At 38.7% G+C, this 21,571-nt stretch overlaps 1 protein-coding gene across 1 annotated transcript in view; it reads right to left on the bottom strand.

The window, feature by feature from the left end:
• DOCK8 (dedicator of cytokinesis 8) overlaps window positions 1–21,571 on the bottom strand; it is a 73,863-nt gene that overhangs the window by 48,129 nt on the left and 4,163 nt on the right. The window contains exons 3-16 of the mRNA XM_031054319.2: window positions 19,295–19,366; window positions 15,822–15,945; window positions 15,394–15,606; window positions 14,867–14,952; window positions 14,230–14,296; window positions 13,835–13,984; window positions 13,115–13,195; window positions 12,142–12,301; window positions 11,401–11,540; window positions 11,221–11,314; window positions 9,948–10,110; window positions 3,428–3,545; window positions 2,416–2,486; window positions 1,678–1,816 (exon numbers count right to left, since the gene is read on the bottom strand). Of these exons, the coding sequence (XP_030910179.1) occupies window positions 1,678–1,816; window positions 2,416–2,486; window positions 3,428–3,545; window positions 9,948–10,110; window positions 11,221–11,314; window positions 11,401–11,540; window positions 12,142–12,301; window positions 13,115–13,195; window positions 13,835–13,984; window positions 14,230–14,296; window positions 14,867–14,952; window positions 15,394–15,606; window positions 15,822–15,945; window positions 19,295–19,366 (1,678 nt within the window). The remainder of the gene's footprint in view (window positions 1–1,677; window positions 1,817–2,415; window positions 2,487–3,427; window positions 3,546–9,947; window positions 10,111–11,220; window positions 11,315–11,400; window positions 11,541–12,141; window positions 12,302–13,114; window positions 13,196–13,834; window positions 13,985–14,229; window positions 14,297–14,866; window positions 14,953–15,393; window positions 15,607–15,821; window positions 15,946–19,294; window positions 19,367–21,571) is intronic.

The raw sequence follows: 21,571 nt of genomic DNA, 5'->3' as shown, positions 1-21,571 counted from the left end.
AAATCAAGAGAATTGAAGTTTTGCTAAGGATAAATTGAACATCTTGGTCATGGTCACCATGAAAATTAAGGACAAAATGACTCACCATAACTCTGTGTTGTTATTTGGACACAATTTTTCTCATATTCAAGTCTGAAAGAGGCTGTGCATTTGAGTATCACAAGGTGGGAATATTTTGTATTTAGGTGAAGAGAAAATTGAAAATTAAGTCCTCATCTATGTCAGGTCTCACTCCTGAACTACTGTCGTGGTTTAAACCGAATCCACACACAGCTCGTTCACTCACTCCCCCCCCTTTGCTCCCCCAACTACCGGAGAGTTAGGAAGGAGAATCCAAACAATGTAGCCCCCATGGGTTGAGATAAGCACAGTTTAATGCCTAAGGTATAACATAAATCACTACTGCTACTACTACTGCAAATAATAATGATAAAGCCAATAACAGGTGAAGAGAATACAACACCTCACCAGCCATCGACCCATAACTCACCCCACCCTGCCCGACCGAGCACCGACCGATACCTCCTCCATCCCCCCCGAGCTCCAGCCCTTCCAGGTCTCTCCCGGCTACATCCTGGGTATGATGTGCTATGGTATGGAATACCTCTTTGGCTAGCCTGGGTCAGGTGTCCTGCCTCTCCTTCCTCCCAGCCTCCCTCCTCCCTGGCAGAGCATGAGCTCAGAAAAAGGCCTTGAACAAACCAAACATTTGAGCAGCAACTCAAAACATACTTGCTATCAGCAACCGTTCCCAGCCTGAAAGTCAAAACACAGCACTGCACCAGCTACCAAGAAGGAGAAAAAATTACTGCTACTGCTCAAACCAGGACAACTACAAACTAATTTACTTCCTACCAACCCCATTGACATTGGTGGGACTACATCTGTTTATAAAAGAAAGCCCATTTGAAAGGATTCACCATATTAAAAAAAACAAATAAAAACTTCAAATCAGGAACATGTGAAAAGCACTTGTCCATCCCTGCTGCTCAATTGCTGACCATGGCATTGGAGTGTTTTCAAATCTGAAGTATTATCATCATCTATGCTTTCCTTTTACTTTAAAATCTCTCCAGTTAAAAATACTGAATGATAAATAAAAAGGTCTAAGAGACTAAGTTACAATATGTATTTCTCAAGCTAAAACGTGCTAGTCTCAATAAGAAGATAATGACTGCAAGAGAATTATATTTTACCTTCTAGATTCTTCTTTGGTTTCAATTTTGCTGTGGGTAAAAGACACTTTAGAACATAAACAATATGCCATACAAAACCTAATTGAAAATATTATATGAATAAATACCTCATATATGAATATATTAGGTAAGAGTAAATAATTGTAATTGCATACATTTTAGGATTGGGTTTTTTTGCAAAAAAGTAGAATTCAACAAAATTAGGTGATATACTATAAAGCATCTTTGCTGCAAATATTCAGGTGCATACTTTGGTTTTGTCAGCTGAATTCATCAACTTCAAAGACACCTAATGCAAAAGTATACGGTAAGGATGCAACAGCACAGGTGCACCTTGTTTCTGTGACTACTTGTTTTGATTAATTACCATAACCAGAAAGGAAATACATGATAAGTTCTTGACAAGGAAAGGGTCTGTTTGCATAGGATGTAGTTACACATATATACATACACACATGCTTATATATTGCATGGAACTTACTGAATATCCAAGGAGAGTTTCCACAGATGCTCCTTGCTTTGGCTGGCAGCTGATGTGATAGAATGTGAACAATAGATGGTGTTTCTCTGTGAGTTTTGCTGGCAGCTTAATTTTCACTTCTTCATAGAAGTCAGGTGACCTATTTAAAAAAAACGCAAAGCACATTTCCAGTGTAAGTATGAGACCGAGTAGGAAGCAAGTTTGCCAGAAGGCTTTTGTCTGCCATAGTTCTAAAAACTGTGTAAGTCCTGAAAATATATACATATATACAACTGTATTTATGAACTACCTACAGCTTTGAATCAGATGGTATCTTTCACCTTTATACTTTCAAACATTTTCAATCTTAATTTTGGTTTCACATGTATTTATTCTGTAAATCCTAAATCCTGAGTCCAAATTCATGAGGCCCCTTCAGCTCTTTTGGATCTATGGGTTCATCAAAGTGAACACTGTTACAAGGTTGTGCTGCTGCTTCCTGCTCTTCCTCCTTAATCTTCAGATTAGGAACATTTTCAACCAACCTCTGAAAAGCTCCAAACAAGAAAAGCAATGATATGTTATGCAATGGTCACTTACACAAATGCATGTAGCAGTACAAATTAGATATTAGACAGAATGTAAATGTTTGAAATAGGTTAATACCAGCACTGCTTAATGAATTATATAGGCTAAGAATTATGTAAAGAGGTCATGATTTAATACTTCTCAAGTCACACAAATAGTAACAATACTTACTTATTATGATACGTGATAGCTGTATATGTTTCTTGCACAAATTCTGGACCTGAAGATTTCCCAAAAATTACCTATATTAAGAAGAAAATAAAGTAACAGCAGTCAGGTCTAAAGCACCTAATTGTCATAATTTTGTACAAATCTTGTATAAAGGTAGTATCTGAAGGCTGAAAATGAATTTCCAATTTTATCTCAGCACACTGGCACAAACACCTTGCCTACAGACCATTCAGGGCAAAACACCAGGAAAATGGAGCAGACGTAATTTCCAGAGCCACTGACTACTTCACATCACATTCTCCCATCAGGCTAAAAAGTTGGGAATTGCAGGAATAAAGTTACGGTAAGCCTCTTACTCATTGTCACGTTGTCTTTAAATTTTAAAAGTTAAAAGTATTTTTTTGAAGTTTGTTTTTCAGTTGCAGCCTGCTCATTTAGGGTGAGATCCATCTCACTTTACCTTAAAGGTCCAAAGTTCCTTTATAATCAGTGAAGAGAAATAGTCATTTTTGGTGCTCGACATGCTTCCCTTATTGCAGACACAGCCTTGTGTTAAGGTCCTGCAATCCAGCTTTAAAGAGAGCCCTGGGAGATGAGCTTAGACAAGGATATCTGCACTGCACAAGTCCATATGCATGAAGGTGCAGCCTTCTCAAAGTTACACTGGCAGGTAGACTACAACACTCTTGAAAGGTCTCTGAGAATTTACCATTAGGTTTTCCAACACAGCACTGACTTAAGATGTCACTCTTCTGAAAATAAGGTAGGAAGACTTAGATGAGAGGGAGTAAATATGCCTCTGCTCTACTTGAGTGCCAAGTCTTCCTGGCTGATGGTAAGGCCCTGCTTTCTGATGAAAATTACAAGCTTCACAAGCACTCTAATGTTAGGCTTCCTAAGAAGCCACACTAGAAACTATGGTGATGGAAAGAACACACTGAGTTATCTCTTCAGAGTTTCTTCAGGAACCCATGTAAGGAAAAGTCTGCTAAGAAATCTCAGCATTTATTACCGGCATTGCACAGGATGGGTCTTCACCACACATAAACTGGACCTTGATAGTAAGGTTTCTTGCAGAAGCTGGTCGATTAGCAAAATTCAGCCTCTGGGGGTAAACATACAGAAGATTTCTGGAAGAAAGAAAAGGAATAATAGAATGGGTAAATGCCAAGTATTTGCATTTCAAAATGAAGTGCACAAACTAGAATTTTGCTGATTCCTCTCCCTGTCCTTTAATTCCACCTAGATCATGAACAACTGGCCGCAACTTAATTTCAAAAGTTAAGTTTTTGCTGTGATACAAAGAACATGCTGTGTTTAAGGTTTCTCATACAGAAGCTACAGAGGCAGTCTTCCTATCTTTTTCATTTTAATTTTTTAATGCATAATTCCGAGTTACAAATGAATGAGTATCTCTGCTTGACATAATGCAAAGAGGAATCTATCAAGAAAGCTGCTCCCTACTCAGCTGTGAAAAATCAGATTTTGGAAGGGAATTACTCAGAGGTGATAAAACAAGTAAACCAGCAAACAAAACAAGCAATTGAAGTTCATACATGCCTGGTTTATAGCAAAAAAAAAAGGCAGATATTTCTACATTGTGCAAATCAAAAAGTGGTACCAGTAACCCAAGTAAACACAAACAAGAAATTTTGAGCTATCATTCTAGAAACTGAAATACTTTCTAGTAATGATCATGAATAATGCTTTAAAATTCATTTTTTTGCTGTTTACTAGCTTCTATGCATTGACAGATCACTAAACTTAAAAAGTACCTTTAATTTTGGTGGGGAATTCAGCAGCATAGCTGGTCTTCCAAGTTCAAACCCCAGCAGTTCTGATAGAAAAGTTAAAATGCCAATGGAAAGCTTTTTCTCTAGAGAAGTGTATGGCAAGTCTGAGAGTTCAGCTACATCTGGATTTAAGTCTGGCATCACAATTATGTCTATTTAATATCTCATTTTCCTAGATTTGTGAAGGATTCTCATTGTTTGTCCTCTGAGTATAAGGAATAAGACTAGTGTTGGTGGAAGCATGCTGGCTTTCAACGAGAAACAATGAGAACTATTCATGGGCTTTCATTTTTTCTTTTTGTCTGTGACAGTCAGAAGCTACACAGAGTATCTTCCTGTCCTTATCACAGACACCTCCTCATCACCATCATCAGATGAAAATGTAGAGCAGCCAGGCAGTCCATCTTCCATTTGTTACATCTCAAGTCTTGGAAAAGTGTGGTTGGTTCTCCCTATTGCCATATTTCACAATGTGACAATAGGCTTCAACTATACAGTCCAAGCTACTCTGCTAAGCAACACACACTATATCAGTCATGACATGCCTTAGCAAAGAAACTTGCATGTTAACCTGCCTTTTCCTTTGTCCAGAATAGTACTCCTGCCTGTCACACTAATGCACTTTCTTTCCTACCTTCTTAAATGCAGCTTCTGCTCAGCCAAATTCTTTCCAAGATATTAGAAAAAGCTAAGTGAAACAGAGAAATATATCAGTAACCTCCACTGAACTATGCTTGCGGAAATGACATATTAAACGAAGGATATTATCAATATTACATCTGCCAGATATGAAGAAATACATTTAGGGGAGGCTGAATAATCCAGTCATTGCTTCATTAACCTGCATCCCAGCAGGAGATGTCACAAATCCATATAAAGTCCTTGAGCGCTGGATTTTACATTTAGATGTGATTTGAGATAAAAGACATGTAAAATCACAAATGGAGAGCTCTTTGCTGACTACGCAACCAAGGAAGCATTATCCCAGCAGGTACTGTACTGAAGAGCTAAAGCTTGTGCCACTTATGCTCAAGCAGTTTTAGGCATCTTGCTTACGCATGATTTAAACCCATCAGCACTGCAGAAGAACAGAGACAGATGCTGACTCTGAATATCCTGCAGAGATGAAAGTGATGACTGAGTTTTTAAAGCAGGGGGGTGTGAAGATGATCAAAAGAGGTTGCTTCACACAGACATGAATTGCAGACCCATTGCTGACCACTGCATAAGTGCTACTGCCAGCCAGCATCCATACCCTCCAGAAGACTGAGAAGGAGCAATGACAAGGAGCATTTACACGTGTCAGTTAGCTAGGGTGCCAGGGCAGCATATACTGTTGACTTTTAAATAATAGGACACCTAGCATGCTCAGAGCACATGACAAGCTCCAGGAGGCATTGTGTCTCCCTTGAGGCTCTATGCTGAGCAGAAACATTCAAACAACATGTCATAGAAATTATTTTTGGTCAGTATGATTAAACTTCTCCCCTCCCTCGCCCTACAGAAAGTGCAGAGCTCTACCTCCAGAAATAATCAGATGTGCTCACAAAAAGCAAAAGGGCTATTCAGAAGCAGTAGTGGTACCCTTTACAAGACAGGGAAAAAGAAGTGCAAAAAGAATGGCCTCAAGTTCGGGGAATTAAACCACAACAAAAATGCCCAGCACTGCTTGAACATACTGTATAAACGTAAGTCTAAATCTTTTAATGTTCTTGCATGGTAGGTATCTTGCTGTGGATGCCTTGGAAATATGAGATACAATCATAAGCCAAGGCTTTGCAGAAAGACATTGGTAGAACTGGAACTGGATACAAGAACTACCATTCAGTCCCACGTACCTTGTACTTTAGGAAGGTGCTTGAACTGGGATTTCTATATGCTAATTTCAATCTGTAATTCCTACAGGCCTCTGGAAAACTCAATTTAGCTTCTTGTTAAAAAAAAAAAAAAAGAGTTCTATCTTACTCGGTGTACACTATAAATAATTTGCAAATACTTTCAGTTGTTTCAAAAGTTTCCTTAACAAGATTTTCTTACTGACAGTATCTTTTATTTACACAGAGCAGACCAAAGAACAAAACTAACATTAAAGCTGAAGAACAATGGCATTAAAATGACAACATCACAGGTTTTCTGGAAGGCAAAACACAATATTTATTAATATATGACAGAATTTAAATAGTATAAAAGTGCTCAAATGTGAAAGCAGATATTATACTAACGAGTTTCATACAGAGAGCTACCAGCTACTCAAGACACAAATTTGCCAAGATTTTTTTAAATGCTTTTTCTGCTTAAAAGTCTGCTGAAAATAGTTTTCAAGAATTTACTTTATGATGTCAAAATTAACTGAACTGAACCCTTTCTAATTAAACTATTTGCATGTGATTCTTTTTTTTTAAGGAATAATTACATGTTTCTTTAAAGGCCTTGCTTTCATCTGGAAGTTCAGACAAATACATATTTTATCTGGAGTCTGCTCAGTTGACTATACAGAGATCACCATGCCACGGTGGCATGTTTTTCTTTCTGCCTATATTACATAATTAATTAAGTTTGTTATGAGGAGTCAGGTGTAATACCTTGTCTGAAAGCACTGTGACAAACAAGCTGCGTGGAAGTGGGGCATGCACTCCCAGAATCCTGTTTGTGAGGTTTTTGGTTTCCTTGTTTCTGCTTTGTTATGCAGTATTTGACAAAGTAACTTTTATCTCAGTAAAAAAATAAAGAAAAATCAGGAAACCTTTCATGAAACCTCTTACTGCTGAGGTAGTACAGCAGATGCCCAGAAAAGATTATAGGGCTTGGAAAAGAGCAGGCAGCTATTTGCACTGAGATGAAATAGTGTACTGAGGAGCAGAATAAATCGAGACACACTCACACCTGTCTGAAACTGTAGTATCTAGCTTAAGCTGTTTCCTTTCTCTGTGCACAACGGAGTAATACTAATCTCCGCTTTTCTTACTCTGAAGAAATTAGAAGTGCTAGCATCTCTAACCAACACAAAACTAGAGCAATGGTCCTATAGAAGATGCCAGGGAAGTGATTGTCCCTGTATAGTTGGCACTGGTGAGGCCATGTATCAAATACTGTGTTCAGTTCAAAGAAAGACATGGAAATGCTAGACTGTGTCCAAAGAACGGCTACAAAGCTGCTGAAAGGAATGACCGAGGGAACTGGGGTTGTTTAGTCTGGACAAGAGAAGGCTTGGAGAGACTTTCTAGCTCTCTACCACTGCCTGGAAGGAAGTTGTAGGCAGGTGGATGTTCATCTCTTACTCGAAGTAACAGGTGATAGAACAAGAGGAAATTACCTCAAGTTGTGCCATGGAAGGCTTAGATTCAGTATTAGAGAAAATGTTTTCACCTAAAGGGTTGTCAAGCATTGGAACTGGCTGTCCAGGGAAGTGGTTGAGTCACCATCCCTGGAGGTATTTAAAAGATGTGTAGATGTGGTGCTTAAGGACATGGTTTAGTGGTGGACTTGGTAGTGTTAGGTTTATGGTTGAACTCACTAATCTTGAAGGTCTTTTCCACCCTAAATGATTCCAAGCCTACGTTGCCTTAACTATGCTTCTGCTTATCAAACAGAGCATTGGCAAGAGTGCCTGAACTGTGGCTAGGTAATTCTGGCTTGTGGGAAAAGGAGGTGCTTTCAATCACACTGCACAAATACAGGTATTAATTCCTGGACTGGACCAAGTTCCAGACTCTGCTGTTTCATAATATTTGCAAAGCTGTCTTGCCTGACTTTCTGGGGAACTATTGCTAGAGTTCATTAACAGTTACAATTAGCAACGCCCCTTTCTCACTCTGAACATATTTGTTGCTGCAAGGCAACATTTCTGCATTTTTTCCACCTTTTCCCCAGTGTATCTAACTAAGTAGCTTTAGATTTTAGTTGGGTATTAACTAACTGAGTTGCTACTTCACAGCCTAACACCACTTATGGCATGTCAGTTGTGTCATCACCATTGATTCGCTAGTTAAAGATTAATAAAGGTGACTATTTTTTATAGATACCCTATTCATTATTACAAGATAGTCTAGACGAATCCTACTTTTGTTTTGTGATCAAGACTTCTGTTTAGAGTGAAAATCAAACCAGAGACCAAGAAGTCTGAAGAGATTAAGTATGCTGTTTATAAACTCTTGCTAAAAGAGTGTAACTGTTCAGTTATAGCAAGCAAGCATTTTGTCTAATGTGGGTGTATGTATTCAACACAGACAGCCCTAGCAAATGAGAGATAGTGTGGAGACACCCAAACTTGCTTTGGGAATAGTACACATTAGTTTTCAGCATGGTGACTTTGATATTCATAATGTCTGGCTGCAGAAGTTTAACTTCGTGAGAACTAAAGGGAGAATATTCTGTGCAGACTCAACTCTCTAGTTCAGCAACACAAGGGTTGCTAATCTTTCAATTTTCAAAAGCAGACCTTTAGACACTAAGAGTCTGCACACTGGAGTTGACAAAAGCCACTCCTTATTGTGGCCAGACAGCAAATAGGAAAATTAAAATTCTGTCTCATTTTTTCATTAAAAAAATGGCATCATTACTGAAGTTCATTCCCATTTGCATTTTCAATTATATAAAAACTACTTCCCCTATAGAAATGCCTTTATAAACCCCCTAAAAACTGGAGAAAGAAAAAAAAAAGTAGATATCACCAACAGCCAAACTGTCTCTCCACTTTCACATGAAGGTGTGGAACACCTCCCCAGGATAAATTAGTCTGAAGCCTTGTAGTTCTGAGTGTACTGAACCACAAGTCTTGCTCTTCTTTTTTTGACTCCTGAGTGTGGTCAAGTGTGTGGCTAGGAGAGCTGGCTCTTTGCTAATCTCTGCTGCAAGAAGTGAATAAGGTTTACAACCCCCCTTAATTTCTGACTCATTTCTGATAGTCACATCTTTGCCGCTAATGCAGTTCAGTACCCAGCTACTGTTTTACAGATCAGGAAAGTCCCTTACAGTAGCACCAACTACTGTTGTAAGAAGAATTCTGCTTTACTTCCATGCTTTCACTAACACAGTGGTCATATAAAAGCTAGTATTTCTGTACCTATAATACTGTGATACGCCTGTTTTGAATTACTGTTAGTTAGCTATTACGGATATCACCGCTCACTAGCACTGCTATGCTGCACAAACATGTTGAAGCGCATTCTGTTGATATTGATTTCTTCTTGGAGACTCAGCTGTGACAAACCACTAAGAAGTACGGTAATTGCTCAGCTGCATGCTATTGAACACTATGGTCTCCTTGAAACAGCCAGAAAAGAACAAATCTAATGAAAAAAAATGACGTAGCTGAGAGTTCATGGTGAAAAAGTACACAGAGCAACACAATACTGCCTCAGATTCTCAGATGACTCATTTAAGGGTAGAAAGCACCCAGCACAAACATTTACCAAAACTGTTAATCTACTGGGAAAAAAAAAAAAAACACAGAACAGGAAAGTCAGTGAAAGCTGTAGAATTTTCTTTTTTCCTTTCTTTGACATTTTAGAAAAATTTTCAAAGGACAACAAAATTAGATTAGTAAATACATTATAGAACTTCCTGTAGATTTTTTACCTTGTAATGGATAGTAAGATTAAATCATCAGCTTAACACATAGTCTTTAATATTTAAAAAAATGTTTTTAGCTTCTATTTCTGAGAAAAAATACCACAAACTAAACCACAATTATTTTTGGAAATACAACTGAAGAAATTAAAAAAATATGTTATTTCTTACCTATAAATAGTATGGGGAACATACACTTCTCTAATTGGGAATTCCAAAATCTCTTTGTGAGGACGATTACGGTTTTCTAGAAAAGGCTTCACTGGTAGTAATTCTGGTGTCAGACAACAACCAAGGTTTTCTGGAGCTGGGGAAATCTCCAGTTTAATTGTTCCTTAAAAAAAAAAACATAAAATCTCAGCAAAGATATAAAAATAATCAATGTATAATAAAAGAAAAAATAACGTGAGATTACGTAGTAACAGTGCAAAAACAGGAACTGGCTCTTCCACTTAAAGGTGGCATGAGAATGAAAGCACAGAAATATACACAGGTAGTAGCCTACACAGAGCCCTACAATTAGGTCAATATATAGCTCTTTATGTCTACCCTACACTATTTCAAAGAAACAGCAAAGAAAGTATACTATAGGCTGGGTTGATGTTCTAGTATCTTTCACACAATATAATATAAAATTTGTTTGGGAGACAAATAAAAGATAGAAGGGCTGATGTCTAATAGAGTTCCCTTTCACTACCCCTACTCAGATTCTGCTTTGATTAATCTCTGCCAAAGTAGACACCACGCACCAGGAAAGCCAGGCTTGCTGTAGTGAGCAGTTAACAGTTAATACCAATAACATCTACACAAGTAAAACTAGACTTCCAATTTACATTTTCTGTTGTGATTTCTGGCAATCAGCTAAAAAGGCAAACCAGCTTAGCAGTCAGGTCATATTTTTTAAGGTTTCTCTACAACAGCTGAAGGAGACTTTCAGCTGTACATTATGTAAAAAGAAAAAAAAGCTGGTCAGTTTTTTGACAGTAGCCAAACACTATCCCTGCTTATCTACTTTGTTAACTAACACTGACCCAAATACCCAAGTAAGATGAAATGTCTACACATTTTCATCTCCCTCTGTAAAATATGACCCATTTAAAAATATTGCAGGGAAATAGCAAGGATCTTTGAAATTTGCTTTAAGCACTGTCTTCAGACAGTTCAAATAATAATAAAACACATCCAGTAGATACACTGTAAATTAGGGAGGAAAGTAAATAACTTTAGAATACCAAACCAAATAGAAATCTCCATGTTCAGTCATACAGAAAAAAACTTCAAAAGCGTCTGTGCTCAAGTAGAAACTGGTAACCCAGGAAATTCCATACTAGCACATACTATACATTTAAACCCCCAGTTAGTTTTATTTTGGGGTTGGAATTTACAGGACAATTTAGGGGAGAACAGTACATATATCTTTTTCCATCCAAAAATAATTGCATACCTGGTAAAGTCTTAACTCTTCTCTGTAAGGAAGATGATCTTTTGAAATCAGCTAAAAATTTGAACAGATCTTCATCACTTAGCCTGTCTCCTTCCTGCCAGGAGAAAGAGAAAAATCAGTACCTTTATAACACTACTCCATAACACTGAGAAAGCTTCAGACATAAAGAGTATCCATTACCTGCTTAAAGAAGGTGCTGAGGGTCAAAGAGACTGTTTTGAAATTTGAAACTGGAGAGCTGTCCTCCAAGCTGAGACTTCTCTCAGAAAATCTTCTTCCCTGTAGCAGTGTTGCCCTCTTGTCACTAGTGGATCCTTTCCCTTCAAGCACAGATTAAACGAAATATTAACTTGCTTCATGTTTCTTCAGTACAAAGACTATCAGAATACACTAGAAGCCTACAATTTCCTAACAACATCAGAAGATAGAGAGAATACCTAAACCATTCCACTATTATTTCTATGTGAAATAGTGGAATAGCAGGACACATGTAGTGAAGTGACATTATTTCTGCTGCAGAGCACAAGCTTATTCAGAGTTTTAGTTCATCGGTTATAAAGCACATTGGTCAGTGTTGTTGACCAAAGCTCCTGTGTGCTCTAGAATCTATGATGTTATGTATTTTGGTTGCCCCATATTGCAAACAAATGTTGTGAGTCAAAGGGAGTTTTACTTCTACAAAGCCAGAGCTCAACATGGCCTAAAACATGCAAGACTGTTTCGCATACATCAAAAAGAATAAGCAGAGATGAAACTCTGAGCATATGAATTTATAAGTGTTTGTAGAACAGAAAAGGAAGGCTGAGAAGATGTGACTTCGAATCTGCTGTTCACTTTTGGTGCCAGAGTAAATGACATTATTTGGTATGCATAGGCCTACTGAAGAGTGGCTTTGCCCTACTCAGAAAGTTAGACAAGTACCATTTAAACCTTCAGTTTCAGGTATTTCTCGTTCAAGTGTTGAGAGGTTGAAGACATTAGTCAGGCTTATGGGAATCCAGGCGAATGGCATTCTGTATTTCCCCAACCGCTGACAAAAGGATTCAGCTTGGGCTTTCAGTTTTTCAATCTTTTCTTTTGTCTAGGACAAGGAGAATAATGACTGTTTAAAAAGCAATCAGTTATTTTAATGTGATTGTAGATAAAAAAATGAAACAACATATCTGTAGTTCAGCAAATAACTTGCATTCTTATCTGTTTCCTTTATCACTCTCAGGATCACAGCAGTTTTGATTTGTACATTCTCTTTTTCTTTCAATTACTTCATTTTTATTACAGAAAAGGAGAATGCAGATCTTTTTGCAGTGACCCCCAGGCACAGCTTGAAAAATCACCATAAAACATTAGCAGGTTCTGCCTCCTTTGACAGATACAGAGACAATATTCTGCTGAAAGCAATATTCTAAAGGTAGCAGATGCATGGAAGTCCAGCAAACATGTCCATTTACTCCAGGCAGGTAAATTACCATAAATTCCTTGAACAGAGCTCATGTTATCTATGGATGACAGCACTGAACTGGCCAGGTACATGCTACAACAAGTCGCTTGCACATTCAAATCAATAACATGTCTCTGAGGTACAAATATTTCTGCTAACTTCACACTGCATTGTCATCTCCTTTGCTAATCCTTACCTGCTTTGTGACTCAAGACTCTGTTAGTATTGATTTCCAAAGGATCAGTAATGAAAGTGTATGATATCTTCTCATAACTTCCTTCCATCAGTCGCAGACACCAGACTGCTTGCACCATGGATGCATCAGTTAGCTTTCTCTCCACTGTTCTTATGATTCTGTCCTATTCCAAAAAGTCTGCTCTTTCTCTGCTTCTGTTTGGTAGTTTTCTCTGTGCACACATTTTTTTATCTAAACAGTCTTTATAATTATTTACTTACCTTGCCAGCCTCACTTTCTTTAAGAACTGCATAGGGTTCTGCACAGTCTCCAATTTCTCCTTGCTGAAGCACCTTTTCTATCTACAAAGAGCAGTAAAATAAGACACTCACAAAGAAAAAATATCACTCAATCAGTAATACGTTGCTTCCTGGGCAATATGGAAGAGACTGCGTAAATGAGCAGCATAGAATCTTTAATACCAGCTTTGTGGAGTAACTGGTACTAAACCAGTTACTCCATACTAAAATTCCTAGTTTTCTATTTGGCCTGTTAGAAAGAAGAAAATACATATGTGAACACACTGTCAATCAGGTATGCATTTTCACAGAAATCAGGAAGATTAATACATTCCAAATGAATTGATTCAGGCTAAAACAGTTTCAGAATTAAATAAAAAAAATGATGCAAAGCTCACTAAAACAAAGCCACAGAAACTCCAGAGAACACAATTAAAATTTTAAAAAATGGCTTATTTGACTTTATCTTAAATTTCCCTCAGGCAGAGATAGGAAATTCTAAATATTTAGCAAAACTAGAACACAGGATATCAAAATCTTAACTTGGGAGTGAGAGACACCAGAGGACTTCTGAACACACCATTAAAACCAATCAAAATTCACCTCAGCTACAGGAAACTCATGTTTGTCAGCTTCAAGAACTCAGAGAACAGGCAGAGCCAGGAACAGAAAGAATGGTATTGAAGTAGTACTGTAACATACCTTTATTACTAGGTATATATCCGATGAGGGATAAGTGACAGAAAATACTGCCGATCTTGCCTGACTAGACAAGTCAATGGAGGGTGTATAAGAACGCAAGAATCCTCTCAATGAATCAGGGTTAAGGTCACAATGAAAATTTTCTGAGATCTTGAGGAGGAAAAGAATTAAAATGTATTACAATCCAAAAATGCATCAAGTTTTATTTTAAAGTAAGTCAAAAGCACTAGCTAGAACTACAAAGTAAATAAGTGCAAGCGTATGACTGTCAGAAGAAGAATCTAGTATCAGACTGAGTGTGTGAAAAGTTGCATGCTTTTGTAAGTTTTCCTAAATTATTACTCCAGAGATGCAAACCCAAGCCAACTGAACAAAAATACTGTATGCACACTTACCTTTTTTCTTTCTTTTACATCATAGAGAGCCATGCAGGCAAATAAAGGTTCAATCTCTATCTCAAACCTATTAAGGAAAGACACACAGAAAACTCATTAATACTGTTCTCTTATGACTCTGTATTAGAAAAAATAATAATAATAAAAGGGCTATATTTCAACTGACACTTCCATTAGAAAATAAGGAGAAATATTTAGTTCCAGACCTTCGCTCTCCCAAAGTCTGGAGGATTTTTCTATTAGTATATTTTATTAGACAATTTCTAGAGGAAAAAAAAGGGAAATAAACTGCATACAATGTGTTTTCTAAATTTGTCAGAAAGGTGGTCTCAAATATCAATTACAAACAACTATGCTTTTCTTATTTTTTTTTCTATTTACCAAGTTCAGTATAGAGTGTATGGAGACCAATCTAGTCTGTTGTAAAGATATAATCTGTGCTCATTCCCAACTCCCTTTCATCCTGACAAGTTAGACTTTGGCAATGATGCATAGAAATGGTCCTCTGCTACATTAACAAAGAGCAAACAAGCATGTAAACACTTGCTGAACAGGACTGCAGTGGTGCAGCAGGGTCGGCAGCAGTACTCTGGTACGAACTGAGAAATATTGAGCAAAGCCTGTGAAGGATACTTACTTCAGAGTCTGTAGCTTCACCAAAATCCTGTTGCCCAGATGTTCCTTTGGGCGACCTGGCACCGGCCGTATTTCCACTGCATCTTCCTGTGATTAAAGAGTTACTCTAGTCATACTCAATTCAAACTACAAATTCACATATAACCTTTATTGGATTCTAAATGAGCTGCTGCTACAGACTAGCACCTTCACCCACCCAGCGGGCATTTAATCTCTTTGGAGATGAAAGAAAACTGCTTTGTATTTCTGAGTATTTACACTTCTGACCCTCATCTGGCATTTACATTGAGTACTTACACTTCTGGCCCCCAAGCAAGCATTACAGTGAAGGGTAACACCCTGACACAACTATATCATCAGCCTCAGGCAACACAAAGTACAACCACATGAATGCCCGTTCATGCCGGCAAGAGCCCATGGGGATGTGCTTTCACCGTGTTATTACCCAAAGGAGACACAAACCCCAATTTCTGACTACAGTACAGCTTTAACTTCGAGCATGCCGGGACAGCCAGCCTCCGAGCTCACCTCATCCACGGCGGGGTAGAGGGCGAGGAGCTCAGCATGCCTGTTGGTGCGCCGCGCCTCCTCGTTCTGCCTCTCGAACTCCTCAGCACTGACATGCCGCAGCAGGTTCTCCAGGCGGGGGTCCGGCTGCAGGCTGCGCAGGTCGAAGTCAGACGTGGCAAGGGTGGTCCTCGAGGTCTCCTCAGGGAGCACCTGGGCCTGTCGGGGCCCCGCCTGATGGAAAACAACAACACGGTGAGCTACGGCTTGGATACCAGGCTGTCACCAAACACCTGCTTGTCTGGCAGGGAGAGCCCTAATGTCACCGCAGCGGTGAGGCTTAATGGCCAGCACAGCTCTCTGTTGATGCCATTACAAAGACTGTAGGATGCTTTGTCTGAGGAAAACAGTTATATTTAACTGCTTTTCCCAAAGTTAAGGAAATGTACCTGAAGGTTTGCATCACTGGAATCTAACATTTCCGATTCAAATGTTTGTTTTCGAAGCGTCTTGTGCAAATCTTTCCGGGATCCCTTGTTCTTCAGGCTACAAGTGTCTGAATTCCCTTGGCTCCTTTCACAGAGAAGCCCAAGCAAGTCAGGACAGCGTGAGGAGGTGTTAAGGGGAAAAAAAGAAAAACAACAAAAAAGACTTTTGTTTTTTAATTTAAACAAAGCAACTGGGAAAACACTTGTGCAAAAGATCAGTGTAGCACAGCTTTTATGCAAAACTGTAGTATTTCATGACATCTGTTTTACCACACAACTGCAGCTCTGTCCCATATATTAATAATGGATTTAAAATGAAGAAATATCATTAACATCACTTTTGCATAGACTGTGAGCCTGAGAGAGCAACAAAACCTGTTCTAGGCACAAATTCAGCTCTGCACTCCTCAGCAGAGATGGTGACTACTTCAGTGAGCTTAAGAACATGGATTGGATCATTTATCTCTTGTCTGTCTCTTTGCTCCTCCTATTACACATGAAGATACTTACTGATTTTGTCCTGGCATCCCGAGTTAATCAGATACAACAATCGACATCTTCCAAACAGTGCCTGCTTCTGGAGAGGCCTATTGCTATGGCACAGTGTAACAACCTTTGCTGGCAAGTTCCCAAAATTTTGCAGCAAGGTATCAGTTTCAAATTAACGTTTTTGTGGCAGATGGAAAAAATCAGGAGGTACCCTGACAAAATATATCAGATTCATCCAGAGCTCTATTTCTTCCACTTCTGTATGCAATTTGCTAAATCCTGTGATGGTACTTTTGCAGTCAACATCCTCAGTTAGAATATTCTGCTTTGCTCATTTCCTTTTCTGCAACACTCCTAACACTCTAAACATCTGAGTACTTTAATAAAGATGCCAGGATAAGCAATTATTGATCAGGGAGACACCTTTTATTACATTTTGGGAGTAACTGAATTATATGCTCTAATGTGTTTTAGTTTTAATTGTTCACATTTTAATCACTTACCAGTTCACTGCAAATGAAAACTAAAGTCATAAAAGAGACAATCCCAGCACTCCTTGGATGTGACCTTGATTTGGAACTGCTTTAATCATCCAGAATGAATGACAGAAATTCTGAATTAGTTTACTTTAAGACATTGCAGCACCCAAAAGAGATTTTGTTGATTATTTTTTCTCTCCTTCAAGTGGCAAAGAAATTACTTAAATGGGGAGATTTATGTACCTGAGATCCCACTTTCCTTGTGGTGTACAATCTACACTAGAGATGCCCTTCCCCTAAAGTAGTCCTGTAAGATTTACTTATATTGTTTATTCATTTGCAAAGCACAGTTGCAATTAAAAACACCAACAGGCAAAACCTGCTTTCAGTACACATGTCAATTTCATGGCAACACACTGAATTAAGAAAATGGGACAACGAACAGGCACAAAGGACAACTGAAAGAAGAAACTGACAGGCACAGGAACAAGCTTCCCATTCAGCCTCTGGCAAAAACACAGGGACCACTCAGCTGTGTCCAGCCCCTCTGCCACACACCTCTTCATCCTGGGGCAAGAGGAATGTCTCTGCTCACCTCTGCACCCAATGGGGACTTTTCAACCTCCTGTTCTGAACCTTCACATCCATGAATGAATGAAAGCCACACACTGATCCATAGCTTAGCAGACCATACATTCAGCAACCTGTCCTATCAATCTTTGTCTCTCAAGTAGGCAACTACAATTTTTCCAGCCCTTCTCAAAACAATGGAAAGCTTTCTACAGTTTTCTACAACTACTTTTTCTCACTTTTCTCTTGATGTCTTTTCTTTCTCTCATATCTGTTTCAAGAACAGTGTTCAAGCATAACATGAGGCTTGCAGTAACAATATATCACAGGTTTATGTGACACTGCAGCACCTTTTGCACTGTCTTGTTCTTTGCAATTTTTAATAACTTGCTTGCTTTGTTAGTCACAGCCATCAAAGCCTAGCTGTCCGGCAGGGCCCTTCATCATGTTTATTGCAGATTCAATTGCTCTATAAAGTTTTTGAATGCAAATTTTCCTTACCTGAATGAATGAAATAGTAAAACACATGACAAACCTTTTCACATGTGTATTTCTACAGTTCCACTCACATTTCTACAACCACACACAAGTTTTGCAAGTGCAAAAATAGCTATGTTCTATTTTTCACTTCACCTACTTTACTGTTTGCTCCCTACTTGTGTGCACAGAACTGCATACTGGCTCTTTGCAGCACACTCAGAACAATACTGTGTGGAAGAGCTAGTGTTTGTGCTCTGAGCAGTACAGGTGGAGAGCCTGCAAAACCCGCTAGCTTATTTCTAGTGACTCACTGTGCAGCAGTTCTGAGAACTCAATCAATTTCATCAGCACCACGAGAGGAAGTCTCTTGATAACCCTCAGCAGCTGCTCCTTCGCTGCACAAGCTGCATAATTAAACAAAGCAATTTCTTTACAATCACCGGGAGTCAACCTGCAATGCACTGACTGCTGAAGTTCGTCAGGTCAGGTAAACAGAGAGTAGCAAGGGCAGGCAAAGGGGCAAAAAGGCAGCAAATGTGGCAGCACTATGTTAATGGCTCCTACTACTACTTCTCAAGAGCAGGGCATCAGTGCAGGAGGGGGTGAACAGGAAACAGTGCAGAAAAACAGAGCTCCACAATCTCTTTATGAAGAACAGGAGGTGGTGATGGGGAAGGAGGTGAGCTCCACCGGCAGGGTGCCTTCCTGAGAGTCTGGGGACAGACCCCGCTGTGCAGAAAGCAGTGACTGAGGCTTCTCTTCACATTTGATACATGAAATGAAATGGAATGAAATTAAATTAGAAGATTAAACTAAATTAAACTAGTCACTTGTAATGACTGTATGTCCAAATCTGTTAGATTACACTGACCAAATATACAGTAGCAGTTTACTGATGTAAAATTGTGAAGTCAGATGTTACAATAATAATCCCATGAATACAGTCAATCACTGCTCGAAAAGCCCACAGTCCTTGTTTTTTTCACTCCATTTTGTACTCCATTTTGTTTTCAGACACCATTAAAACCCAGATCATGTTGAATTTTCAGGGCATGGTGGGGAAAATAAAGAACATACAAATGTAATCTTTATCTCTGTTATCTTTTTTTTTTTTTTTAGTATGATCAAATACTAATAGCATTTCTGATTTAGACAAATCATTATCACAGACAGTTGATTTGAGTTTCTGGCCAATTAATTCCCAGATAATAAAGAAGCAGATGCAACAATATTTAGCTATAGCCCACTGGCTCAAACAAAACAATATACTCGTATATACTACTGAAAAGTCAGTTCTTCTCTTTGGTCACTGATTCAAATCATTATTCTTTAGTGTAACTTGTAACAGCATGCATCTCCTTCCTGACAAATAAGATCCAAGGCATTTTGGGTTTTATTTACTTGTATGTAGCTTACTTTCGATTCACAATCAGCCACTCCCTGGTGTACGTCTGAACGCAGTCTCTGACATGTAAGTCCAATTCAGCCCTGGAGAAAAAGCAACATTTTGCAAATATTTTAGTACCTAGGCCATACCTTAAGGACAAAGAAATTTATCTAACTGTGCTATTCAGATAAAGGCCTCTCTATTAGTCCTCTCTTGTATCTTTATTTTACTGCTAAACTATTGTTTGAGGCTTAAAGCGTTCTGTGTATTGCATGAATTCCTTGATGTAGGCTTTTGTTACTGTGCTTAAAAATATCATGCATCTAAGATTGATGTTGCTAAGAATACAGCAAAATAAAAGAAATTATACAAGGTACCCATCTTTGTGATTTTCAGAACTTGATAACATAGTATCAACATACAGGGATATTTTTCCAGAGGTCTCAGCTCCTGAACTCTTCAAATACATAGTGTCCTGGGTTTTCTTGGTGTAATTTTCTTTTTCTCACAGAAAGTAATGAAATTCTAAAAAAGGATCCTAAGCTTTTAATCCATTAGCCTAATATATATATCACATAATAAAACTTTAACATCTAAAAACATGTTATAATTTAATGTTATGATTTTCAAATAAATATCATTTAATGTAGGGGATTATCAGTGCTGCCTAATGGACTGGATACTGACTGGAACCAAAGTATTACAAGCTACTGTCCTGGTTTGAGCAGTAGCAATCATTTTTTCTCCTTCTTGGTAGCTGGTGCAGTGCTGTGGTTTGACTTTCGGACTGAGAACGGTTGCTGATAGCAAGTATGTTTTGAGTTACTGCTCAAATGTTTGGTTTGTCCAAGGCCTTTTTCTGAGCTCATGCTCTGCCAGGGAGGAGGGGAAGCTAGGAGGAAGGAGAGACAGGACACCTGACCCAGGCTAGCCAAAGAGGTATTCCATACCATAGCACATCATACCCAGGATGTAACCGGGAGAGACCCGGAAGGGCTGGAGCTCGGGGGGGATGGAGGAGGTATCGGTCGGTGCTCGGTCAGGCAGGGTGGGGTGAGTTATGGGTCGATGGCTGGTGAGGTGTTGTATTCTCTTCACTTGTTATTGGCTTTATCATTATTATTTGTAGTAGTAGTAGCAGTAGTGATTATGTTATACCTTAGGCATTAAACTGTGCTTATCTCAACCCATGGGGGCTATATTCTTTGGATTCTCCTTCCTAACTCTCTGGGAGTTGGGGGAGCGAGGGGGGGAGTGTGTGAACAAGCTGTGTGGAGTTTGGTTTTAAACCACAACAGCTACAGTCGAGGTCCATGAATTTGCTGCCATAATGTAGCATGATTCCCCTACCACTATTCTAAAAAAACTTTAGTGTCTTGTACCAAAATCACTGTTACATCCTCTGATCCAAGTAAGTAAAAGAATAGTATAAAACTGCAGTTCAGGAATGAGTGAAAGGTATGATACTTTTTAGCACATTCCACACAAAACTCTAAAGATTTGCAAGTTATCACCAAGAACAGGTAACAACTGATTTGGGTTTATGCATGCACCACAGGCCAGAGCCTTGGCCGATACTGGGATGCTGTTCCTGTATACCCCTGCACTGGTAGACTGGCACAGAACATGGTCCAGTTGGGATGTGTGTTTGCAACCAGGCAGCATGTTAACTCAGTTTGGTTGGTGGTATCCTCCACTTGGTCAGGAAGAAACCACAGACTGCATCAGCTGCAGGCAAATCTTTGGTGCATGCCTCTCCTGCACTCTCATTTTCCCTAACACACCCTAGCACTCTTCACCAGGCTTTTCTGTGAAAGCACTAATATTGATGAAAGTTGTGTGAATGGCTAAATGGGAAACTGCCATGTAAAAAAGATCTGGTGAAAGCACATTTGTTGGTATTGACTATCTGAGCTTTGCCACAGACTCCTTACAAAACACTTAATGTAACTGTAGTACAAATCAGACCTAAAACTGATGGTACAGCATGAGTCTACACATTATCCTACTAGAAAAACAAGTAAATAACTGCTGTTTTGAACAGCAGGCATGATGAGAAGTAACCTTGGAAATAGGGGGGAAATTATCATCTTATCTTTTAAATCTCATTTCAGAGTTGGATACTTTTTCACTATTTTTGTTCACAATTTAAGTAAATGGAAGCTCCAAGCACCAAAATATTCCCTGTCTCCTACATCCCTTCTTTCTCTCCAGTCGACAGGAAAAAAAAAATAAAGATTGGAACATTTTCTGTGAGTAACTTCAAGTGAAAAATCATCTTTTGTACAAATGTTACAGACATATCA

Source organism: Melopsittacus undulatus, chromosome Z (assembly GCF_012275295.1).
Source record: "Melopsittacus undulatus isolate bMelUnd1 chromosome Z, bMelUnd1.mat.Z, whole genome shotgun sequence".
Classification (NCBI taxonomy): Eukaryota; Metazoa; Chordata; class Aves; order Psittaciformes; family Psittaculidae; genus Melopsittacus; species Melopsittacus undulatus.
The sequence above is the reverse complement of the archived record's forward strand: the minus strand, read 5'-3'. Positions and strand labels throughout refer to the sequence as shown.